At 31.5% G+C, this 12,133-nt stretch overlaps 1 protein-coding gene across 1 annotated transcript in view; it reads right to left on the minus strand.

The window, feature by feature from the left end:
- LOC115880279 (acidic mammalian chitinase-like) overlaps window positions 1–12,133 on the minus strand; it is a 46,319-nt gene that overhangs the window by 18,743 nt on the left and 15,443 nt on the right. The window contains exons 6-10 of the mRNA XM_030897461.1: window positions 10,201–10,327; window positions 5,881–6,066; window positions 3,933–4,055; window positions 3,680–3,799; window positions 800–1,128 (exon numbers count right to left, since the gene is read on the minus strand). Of these exons, the coding sequence (XP_030753321.1) occupies window positions 800–1,128; window positions 3,680–3,799; window positions 3,933–4,055; window positions 5,881–6,066; window positions 10,201–10,327 (885 nt within the window). The remainder of the gene's footprint in view (window positions 1–799; window positions 1,129–3,679; window positions 3,800–3,932; window positions 4,056–5,880; window positions 6,067–10,200; window positions 10,328–12,133) is intronic.

Here is a 12,133-nt window from a genome sequence, read left to right on the forward strand (position 1 = left end):
TCTCTTTCCGTCGTCGGAAGCAAAAAAATGCAAAGAATAAAGAAAAAAACTATTTAAAACATTTAAGTTCAACTATTCGAGAACACTTTAGTTTTTTAAAACAGATACGTCTACAAAAACCGTTGACGTTCTGTTAAAATGACATTATATCAAGTTAAACTTCAAAGTTAACAATTACTACCTCATAACAATTACTTAATAAGGTAAAACCAAAAAGCCCCAAACTTTCTGTATGATTATTTTTAATTTTTACGCATGTTATGTTTATTTATGTTATGTTCTTTAAAATCAAAAAAGCGATTGCCATACATTACTAACATCTACAGATGCATGAGCAATACATTTATTTTTATTAGATTGTATTAAAAACCCTCTTTTATTTTTCTTTTAGAGGCTATCGCTTCTTTCATTATAGTTTTGGCGTTATTAAAATTTATTCTATGTCCTGTGTTCCATGAGTGCTGACAAATCTTAGATTTGTGAAAATCTCTCTTTCTTAAATAATCTTTATGTTCTTTAATTCGAACATTTAAGGGTCTAGATGTTTCACCAATGTAAAATTTATCGAATTCGCATGTATTGTATTATTTATTTGTATTTTTTTTGCTTCCGTGCGAAAGATGGGATGTACTGGGTTCTGGGTTCGATAAAATAAAACACTGAAGTTCAATGCACATCTTTTTATTTTATTTCCATGTGCTCACCAATACAATTATATACAACTACAATTACTCTATATTTTTCTGTTTTATAATACTGATGTAGTAATATTATCTAAAATTCTATATGGCCATCTATTTAATCACAGCTGACCTGTGAGGCGTAGTTGCAAACACCTGTGGTAGTGTCATAGTACAAACCACTAACACAACTCAGTGTTGCTGTGGCTACATAGGCACCATTGACTAGTTGACAGTAGTAGTACTTGGAGCAGTCAGAGGAATCTCTGAAATATCCAGTGGTAGTACACGTATTGCCACTAGTACTAGCGGCAGTAGTTGTGGTAGTGCTTGTAGTTGTTGTTGAAGTACTGGCAGTTGATGAAGTTACACTTGATGCAGTGGTTGTGGAAGTAGTCGAGGAAGTTGTTGAAGTTGATGATGTTGAATTGGAAGAACTTGAATTGCCCTGTTATGACAAATATATATTAAGACTCAAATAGAACTGAGATTGTTATAAAACTAACTAGCTATTTTATAAACTAACTAAAAGAGCTGTTATCTTTCAAGACTCTACCTATTTTTTGCAAAAAGCGGGCAACCAGAAACTAGTTTGTCTGCAAACTATACAGGGTGAGTTTCCTACGATGTTCCCTATGGGTATCTCGGAAACTACTGGAGATAAAGAGTAGGTTAAATGGAGAAAGAATTGCAGTTTTGTGGGGTCATAAATATGCGCTTTTCAGATTTTTGAAAAAGTGCATGACTTACTAGATATTTCGAAAAAAACAAATTTCGGCTATTTTAAAAATTGTCCCTAAATCCATTATAAGCTATTTTAGACAAAAAGTTTTCAGATAAAAGTTGTAGATAATCACATCCTTAATGAAATTGTGTCCTTCGCTTTTTTCTAAAGCCTGTAATTTTTGACATATGATACAAACATATGTTTTTTCTTTAAATGGAAACCATAGTTGGCCATGACTTCATAAAAAGCGCCATTTTTTAAGCTTTATAGCGATATAAGCTGTAATATGTCTTCTTCGAAAAATTACTGAGTTATAGCCAATTCTTATCATTTTTAAATAATTTTACTTAGTTGGCCATGGAAACAAGTTCAATCGCCGTTGCTCTCAGAAATTTGAAGCTGTCACATCCAAACTTTGTAAATTAAAATAAACAAAAATTTTAAGTATGAATTTTTCAAATGAAGAAAAGCGTGTAGATACTCGCGCATCAATAGAATGGTTCCAACATGACTGAAATGAAAGAAATGTTAAAAATTATTTATATCATAATTATGCAAGCTCAGGGATAGGAAGAGGTGGACCAATTGGATTGGCCTCCTCGATCACCTGACTTATCCATTTTAGATTTTTTTCTATGCGGTATGGTTAACAATAAGGTTTAAAAAAAATTATGAATTAAGAGAGTCACTTGAAGTGGCGGTACGAGAGAAGTTTAACTAATTCGACCGGTCCTTCTGTGAGAATAGGTAGAAAATTCAGTTTTAAAAAGATGCAACTCAAAACAATGGCAGATTTTTTAGACATTTTCTAAAATAACTTAAAGTGTATGTACTAATATTATTTTTTTAAGTTTTAGTTTGTGTAATGTAAATTGTAAAGTACCGTTTAACAATTGTAAATGTGTAAATTTGTAAATTTTAAAATATTGACGTTTTATAAGTTATAAATCATAACAGAATAAGAATACCATGCAATTTAAGTGAAATTAGTCAAGAAAGATAAAAATTGGCTATAACTAAATTTAACTTTTCTAACATGTTTTGAAAACCGTTCTCTAAAAAACGTAACGTTCACCGGTCCACGTATCCTCCAAAATGTATGTTCAAGAAAACTTGGACCAATAATCCTACACGCTTTTCTTCATTTGAAAAATGCATATTTACTATTTTTGTTTATTTTAATTTACAAAGATTGGATGTGACAGCTTCACATTTATGAGAGCAAAGACGATTAAACTTGTTTCTATGGCTAACAAGTGAAATTGTTTAAAAATTATAAAAATTGGCTATAACTCAATAATTTTTCGAAGAAAACATATTATATGTCATCACTGTAGTAGTACAAGTAAATCTGTATAAGTAGTTTCCGAAAAAAACTTGCGGTTTGTAAGCTTGGGTATTTTTTTTTATGGCAAAGTTTAATCTATTTATATTATATTGCCTCAGAGTATATCCAAGAATTATTAATTATATTTTGTAAGAATCAGGTATCTATATATTGTTTATTTTATATTTATTTTTTATACGCATCTGTAGTTCTCGATATAACCACTCATTGGCATATTTTGTTATTGGCAAATGTAAATAATACTACAAAATTATTTAAAAAATCACATACCTTAAATACTTTGATTCACCTGTATGCATTAAATTTTGTAGGATTATTAATAGTAATTCAAATCGGAATTTTTACGATAAGATTATTTTTTATATAATTTCTAAAAATTTACAGGAATTTTAAATACTCATAAAATTTTGATTTGTTTTATTATTTATGAACTATGTATTGGGTACTTTTTATTTTTTCAGAACTTAATATTGTTTATTTTATGTTAATTTATCAGTGACATAAGATAAGAAAACAAACAATGCTCACCAATGCCATTTATAGGCTCAGAACTTTTCAGCGGTGTTGCAAAATTAGTCAGAAGAATGGCCACAAAAAGGTGGACAACAATGACAATTAACTAGCGACATTAAATGACAGTGAGTCGAATAGGCTGTGGTATAGGTATTTATGTAATAATTATAATAACATTTTATTCTTCTGCTAATGTATTTATTATACTTTTTTGTTGTAATCATTGGGGCCTGAACATAATTAAGCCAATTGTTTAAATCTCAGTTCCTTTTTTGTTATTTTATTATACATAATGAATTACTTTAATATTTTTTGTAACCTACGTTGCAAAATAAATGTTAATATTATCATTATTATCATTAAATAATAGCGATTTTTTATATCAGTAGTACAAGAAAAAGAGCTATTTACCACTGCACTGTTTATTGCTTGCAAAAGCTGGAATTTGGTGCCAGAAGTGGCAACGATGTCGTCTGTTTCCAATGACCAAAGCATTATACCACCTAGACCAAGTGATTTGGCGTACTCCACCTAAAAATATCATACATTTTAGATTTGTAGAATTTTTTACAACTGTAATAATAATCATTAAAAAAAGTCTCAGACTTTGTCACAGCCAATCTACATTCTATGAGTTATTAATAATTGTCAGGGCAAATTTTACCTTCAAAGTAATCGATTTGACATTGTCGTAGCTCAACCATGTAGTACCACTGTATGCATAAGGTACTTGTGCTTCATCGTCCCATGCTTCAGTGAAACTTGTAGCAGCAAACTGTTCCAAAATCTACAAACGAAATCATATAGAATGATTAAAAAATTATCTTTTGATCAACTTTTAAACGTCGACACATCGGCAATATGTCGACAAATGTCGACAATGTCCAGAATAGCCCCCCACACACCAGAAAATTTAGCCTGCGGATGAAATCTTTGCGTTTGTGGGCCAGACCAAGCCTGCGGGCTAAAGAAACAAACGTAGGATAAAACCGGCGGACTTGTAACGCTCTTTCCTTCTAAACAGCAGTTTTTATTTCTATAAACATTTATCTACATAGAAACTGCTATACCGAAAACGTCGAATATTGTCCCAAACGAGAATATTAAATCGGGCAAAGATCTAATCGGCAGGCCAAGTCCGCAAGCCGGATCCGCAGACGCAGGTTTATACATGGTTTATAAAGTTAGGTTGGTCATTAGAAGTGGAGTGATTAATCCCTCCCCCCGGATTGATTTAATTGATTAATGATTACTCATTTCTATGGATGTTTTTGTCTATTTAGTTGGACTCAAGATAAAGGAAATACATTTAAGGTATATTCCGTTGCTTACCTTGGTTATGGTTTTATGTTCCGTTTCAATCGGTTTCTTGAAAGTTTTCTTATTACGGAATACGGTTCCTGGAAAATTCGGTTATAACTGTCACCAAACTAGCCAGCGCGAGAAGGCTGGTTTTTCTGGTTTTGTTTGTCAATCAATGTCATTTATATGACAGAAATCAAGCAAATATTGGAAGTTCGAGTGAAATTCTTATTATTTAATTTCTAAAATTTGTAATAATATTTTGTATTTACATCCAAAAGCAATGGAGGTAGACAGTGAAGGTAAATAAATTTCACTAACTAAATAGAATTATTTTTTACGACCATTTAAATTTATCATGCAGCCATTGTTTCTTAAAGTCAGGAACATTTAAAGAAAACATGAACAACAAGGCAACAAGTAATCGTGAATGTTTTGTAAGCTATAAAAATATAAATATTGATTAGATTTGTTTATTTATTATTGATCTGTTTTAATATTGAACCTGCAAATTTTCACTTGAGCTGTCTAACGAGTTTAACAGTTTATTAATAAAGTACTTTTCAATATTAAACTCCATTGAAAAGAAGAAACAAACGTAACAGCAAAGAATATATAGGTACATTAAAAATGCATAAAAGATAAATTTTATAATAGAGGTATTGAAATTTAGAAAACGTCAACATTTGACGTTTCCAGTATTTTACCAAACCGTTCCGTATCAAACCGATGTTTTTCAGGGACCGCTCTTTACCGTAATTTACCGGTCTGGTTCGTTTGGTTTTCGAACAGAATACAGCCTTAATAATAAAGCCTTAAGTAATTATCGCTAAGTTTAATTTTAATTTTATTTACTTGAACGAACATCCTTTTTTAAAACTCTACAAAATAAAAACATCAATAGCGAAAGCTAAACAGAAGAGGGGATTCTAAAATCAACAAATTCAGCAATCCCGTACTATTTCTCCATTCTTTCAGATCTCGATTGCGAGGCGTTTTAACTCGACTTTATAGTTTAATCGAGTTTCTGTTTAGATTGCTAAAGATGGCGTTAAAGTGCCAGTCAAATCAAAGTTGAAACAACAATTAACACAAATCTCAACAGAAAATGTACAGAGCAAGAGCGAATTTAAAGTTAGGTCCAGGCGCAACGACTTATCGTACGGTTTGCTGGCGTTGACAAAACGTTGCAGATAAAACGTATAGCATGTGAACTAGAGATGGGCAGATCCGGTATTTTAAAAGAGTTAGGTTCAGAATTACAACAAGTTTAATAATAGTTCACACTGTAAGAAATAATAAAATATTACCTCGTTGTAACCCCAGAAACCTGCTGTTGCCGTGTAGGGTCCGCTAGATCCCGCACCACTCACAGCGGCTCCTACGCCAGTGCTACTTGATGACGATAGAGTGAAGACTCTTCCATAGAATGGTACACCAAGAGCCAACTTTGATGGACTGGCTCCTCGTTCTATCCAACCGTAAACTGAAGCGTTCTGGAAACATATGTCATATTTTCAGTTGTCAACATATATCAACATACAGATTGTTAACTGGACGGTTACTTATTGGGGGACAGAATGGCAACACTGCATCCAATTCTAAATGAGTACTAAGCTAAGCTGCCGACTCGTACCGTCGCGTCGCGTCGTCTCTCGACGAGCGGGCCGATGTTGCCATATTTCAAACATAAAGCTCTTGTCGCGAGTAATAAACAAATTAACAACCTGTATGTCAATTTTTTGGCGTAACAGAAGTTTGTGCAGCCCCAACATATTGAACCAAGCGCCTTAATTCCATCCTAATTTTTAAACAGGTAAGTTATTTTTCTGGGTATCTGTCAATAAATAAAAAAAATATATGAAGGGTTCGGCAATAGTGCGTCGGGCATCTGTAGCTCCTAGAATAAAAAACTTGAGAATTTTGTTCAGAAGTGCAGACCTAAAGTATGTACCAGGATATATTTCCGGAAAATATTTTAACTTCTATAGGGTGGCTTAAGAAAGTCAGAGTGGATCTGGATGAGTTTTTTTAAATAGATTCAGAGATATTAAAAAATAAATCAAAAATATATATTTTTCAACCCTTCTTAAAAAATATATTAAAAATACAAGAACTGTTCTGAAATCAAAACTATATTAGATATTTACTTTAGATGGTGTGTTCTTACTTTGCTATAAATATGGTAATCGTAAATCATAGAGGATGTTCAATATTTTACGCCAAACTTTCAAAAATATAAAATAATTTTAATTCGTTTTTTTAAATGTACATTATTTTTTTATTTGATGGAGAATTAAAAAATAAACATTTTAATGTGTTCTTGTATTTTTAATATTTCTTGTATTTTTAATATTTAAAAAAAGCTAAAAAATGTTTTTTTTATTTATTTATTTATTTATTTATTTGTATCTCTTGAACTATCGAAATAGATTTACTCATATCTTAGGATTATGTAAAGTGACCCGAAAGAAAGCCAAAATTGCAATTATATACAGGGCGTTCCATTTAAAAAACATTTCCTGAAATACATCTTAATACATACTTTAGGTCTGCACTCAAAGAAAATTCCCAAGTTTTTTAATCTAGGAGCTACAGATGCCCGACGCACTATTGCCGAACCCTGTATAAAGAATGAGTATACAGGGTGATGAGCGTATTCTGCAGATAAAAATAAGTAAAAAAGTTATTAAAAATGTATGTCCTAAAATGCTTAGTTTCGAAGATACAGGGTGTAGAAGTTTCATTTTTATTTCGATTTTTTCCAAGTAATTTATGAAGTAACGTCAATATTTGGATGAAAATTAGTCCCTGGAAGTATTTTGACATGACAAATTTGATTTGATGTCAATATGACTCCTACTTGTAGAGGGCGCCACCTACATATTTTTTTTACTGGTTTAAAGAGTAATAACTTTTCGTCCGTACCCGTATAAAACTAGTGTGTGAAAAAATATACATCTATGATGCTCTATACCTAAAAAAGGTCTCTTGGTAAAAATCGCTACGAGTAATGATTCTCGAGATATGTGGTACCAAAATTATCAATACCTGTCATCATTGACATAAATTAAACATGTTGACTAAATAGTTATTAGACTAAAATCATACATTGCAAATGTTTTTGTGCGAAAACTTCAACAGAAACTATTTTATCATCATTTTTTTTGCAGAAAAATTTATTATTAATTTAAAAAAATAATTCAGTCAAATAACATAACTATCTACTCAACGTGTTTATTTTTTGTCAGTAATTACTAGCGATGGGAACTATCGAATGAATTAGACTATCGAATGGTTACTGAATGAATGATTTCAACTATCGAATGGTTTTATTCGAATAAAATCATTCATTCATTTGTATACTAAAGCATATGTGACAACCTCGCCGTGCGACTAAATGGCTATCGTTGAGCCACGACTATCGAATGCTTTTGATAAATGAAAAATGAAATTTAGTATTCGTTTGATTTTTGTGTGCGTCAGTGCATTATTAGTTCTTCAAATTTTTATAACTTCACCTTATAAATACTGTGCTATTTTTGCGTTTATTAAAATATTTAAAATACTAAAATAGTAGTTTTTTTAATTGACAATTGTGTGCGTGTGCAGGTGTCAAAATTTTTCCGAAAATTTGTGTGATTTTCCGTAGCCCGATCTTTCAATTATTTTATTTTATATGGTATATATGGTCTATTTTTTAATGAGAAATTTTGAGAAGTAGCAAATTTTAAGAGAAATGAGATGAACTTGAAGTTTTACACGTGCCAATTTAAAAAAAAAGTTAACGATGTTTGTATTTTGTTTATGCTAATTCTCTTACATGTAGTTTTTTTATGAAGAAATATTTCATTTATTTTTTTTAAAGTAAATGCCAGTAAAAGTAAATATTATTTTTAAATAATAATATAAAGTACCTAATATAAATAATTTTGATTTCTAATTTTTCATTTATATTTTCCTTCCATTACACTGCATGCTTAGAAAATTAATAAATGTTTGTATTTCATGATTTTAAAGTTTGTTGTTAATATAACAAATTAGCTCTGTAATTATTATTATTTAATAAACCAATATGCCAAAAAATTTAAAGACTATATTATTTTTAAATATGATCTAATATAAATAATTTTGACATCTAATTTGTTGTTTATATTTTGCTACTACGTAAAAAAATGTTTATATTAAATTATTTTAAATTTTGTTGTTAATAGGTATAACAAATTATTACTGTTATTATTATTTTTATTAAACCAGTCTTTGTTTAAAAACATTAAAAATCATTTTCCTACATCCAAAATATTTTATTATCTAACCTAACCTAACAACAGAATATTAATAAAAAAAATGCAAAATATATAGACATACTATCCCTAACTAACTAAAGCCAAACAATAATATTCTTTGCTAATATCAACTAATACCAATATATGGCAACAGCGCCCTTCATAATGTATTTTCTGTGTAAATACTAGCACCTTAATAAAAAAAATAATGTGTCCTTATCTTTATATGACTCCGCAAAAAATTAAAGATGCCGGCTTCTTTCTAGCATTGCCACCGACCGCTGTCGGGTTTCTCGGAAAGAAACCTACGTCGCCGGGCGACAACTAAAATCCAGTTAATATTTTATTATAATCGATCCTGTCGAATAAATGAATTTCATAAATGAATGAATTTTATAAATGAATGTTTTTGCTGCCGAATTACTAGAATACAATATTTCAAGGCAGATGACGCATCTATTCGATAATTTTTATTCGAATAGTTTTCAACGAATGTTTTTTTACTAGCTATCGAATTATTCGAATGAATTGCAACTATCGAATGTTTCGATAGTATTCATTCGATAGTTCCCACTACTAGTAATTACATGTATTGACTATTTCCATTCTAAATATCCTGAGAACGGTTGCTCGTAGCGATTTTTACCAAGAGACATTTTTTACGTAAAAAGCCACGGAGATGTATATTTTATCATTCAGTAGTTTTATACAGGTACGGACGAAAAGTTATTACTCTTCAAAACAGTTAAAACACATGTAGGCGGCGCTCCCTACAAATAGGATTCAAATTGACATCAAAATCAAATTTCTCATGTCAAAAAACTCCCAGACACCAATCTTCATCCAAATATTGAGGTTATTTCAGAAATTATTAGGAAAAAATCAAAATAAAAATGAAACTTCTACACCCTGTATCTCCGAAACTAAGAATTTTAGGACATACATTTATACGAACTTTTTTACTTATTTTTATCTGCAGAATATGCTGCCGAAGTTTCCGGAATACAGTTCGGACCACCCTGTATAAACCTGTTCTAAAAATAGTTGCACTTATGTAAGTCTCACCCTGTATAATACGGTCAGGAATATTAAATACAAGCCAGTTTTTATGCTTAAGATATAAAGAAATGATAATCACGTCCGCTGAAATTATGCATAATCATTGAATATTGGAAAATTTATGTTGTTTAATTTTATTGATTGACCTGATAATTCTTTGTGAATTATAATATATTTTTTTTTAAATGTGCTATACTCAAATTTGTTCACTATATCAGTAAATAATAGGTGTATATAAGTAAAAAAAGAAATACTAAGTAAAACTATTCAAAATACAGAAATTACCACACTGTAGTCTGCATATGTTGTTCCATCATAAATAGATTTGGAGTACAATGGGGCGTTGTGTCCAGTTGTATCGTCCCAGGCTCCGAAAAAGTCGTACTCCATCAGATTGATAAGGTCTAAGTATCTAAAAATAAATATATAAGTTTATCTTACAGTGATATAAATATACACACCGGAAAAGTCTAGGGATATCATTTTATAAAAGTTAAAAATAAATGTTTTGAATAAACAACCACATATTTGTAGAGCTATTCTTTCTACTTCAATTGAAACGAAGTAGTCACACTAGTTATTTCTAAATTTGGGATATTTGCAGAAGTGTTTGTGCATTTTTTGTCAAATGTATAAAAAGCACCTAGCATCAATTGTTCGAATTTAACCTGTACTGGCTATGTTTTTATGATAACTGACCAGAATTCATTCAAATAACTCTGTTTAGTATTAAACGACATTATGGAGCGTAGACATCTTAACAGAGACGAAATACTAAGGGGCATGGGTATGCTCGAAGCTGGAATGCGCCAAATCGACGTAGCTAGAGCATTAAATACAACGCAAAGTGTAATATCGCGATTAAGTGCACGCTACCGTGAAAGTGGTGATGTTGCTGAAAGGCACACAGGACGACATCGTATTACTACCCCTCAGCAAGATCATTTTTTATAATTAAATGATCGACGCCGACCGACTCTTACAGCACCAGAGCTTAGTTTAATTCTCCAGGAAACACATATGTAACCGTTAGTTCTGACACTGTTCGCAATAGATTAAGATAGGTCAACTTAAGAAGCAAACGCCCCTGGAGAGCTCAACCCTAAACGAGAGGAAATCGAGAGGTACGATATTTGTGGGCTCAAGATCATGTTCAGTGGTCGAATGAACAATGGGCCAATGTTCTCTTCACGGATGAGTCACGCTTTGGAATTCATCCGGATTCGAGAAGGCTTAGGGTATGGAGAGAATCGGGAAATCTAATTCGGTTGGATCATGTTCAGGAAGTGCACCCTTATCAAGGTGGAACAGTTATGGTCTGGGGAGGAGTCCAGTTAGGCCGAAAAACCGATCTTGTTTTTCTTGAAAGGTTTCTAACAGGAATCACATATCGTGATTTAATTCTTGAGCCTGTCGTGTTACCATATGCCAATGATTTTGGGAGAAACTTCATTCTCATGCATGACAATGCACGGCCTCATACAGCCAGAGCGGTAAGTGAGTTTATCAATGCTCATCAATTAAACATCTTACCCTGGCCGGCACAATCTGCTGACCTCAACCCCATCGACCACGTATGGGACGCGGTCCAAAGAAGAATTTTGAGAATGGATATGCCTCGTGAAACTCGTAGGGATCTTGTTCGGGCCGTGAATGCAGCGTGGCAGGCTGTACCTCAAGAAGAGATCGACAACCTGATCAGGAGCATGGAGAGACGATGTAGGGCTGTAATGAACAGTAAAGGAGGCCATACCCTTTATTAAATAAAATTATTTGTTTATTTTAATTTTATTATATCAGAAATGCAAATAATAAAATTACTGACGATGGCTGGATAAAATTGTAATATCCCTAGACTTTTCCGGTGTGTGTATCTTCTTAGGCTGACTTTATATTTTTTTAAGCTTTAAATTTTAAATGGCAATAACTTCTTGAATTTAAATAAAACACTCTGTAACTTTTACGAGAATCAGATGCACAATCGTCTATCAAATTGTGTTATACCATTTTTTACCTATCTCTTCAAGTTTTTGTAGAAAATGCATTTTCATTCACTTTAGACCTTATTTATCAATATACCCATGGAAAATTGACATTTTAGATTATTTTTAAAAATGTAACAAATTTTCAAAGAATACATATGTCATTTGTATGAAATTTAGCGTTTTATTTGCATAACCTATTCTCCTCAAATTTCCCAAAATATTGCTTCTGTCGA

This window comes from Sitophilus oryzae, unplaced genomic scaffold (assembly GCF_002938485.1).
Source record: "Sitophilus oryzae breed Bouriz unplaced genomic scaffold, Soryzae_2.0 scaffold_1621_pilon_pilon, whole genome shotgun sequence".
Taxonomy (NCBI): domain Eukaryota; kingdom Metazoa; phylum Arthropoda; class Insecta; order Coleoptera; family Curculionidae; genus Sitophilus; species Sitophilus oryzae.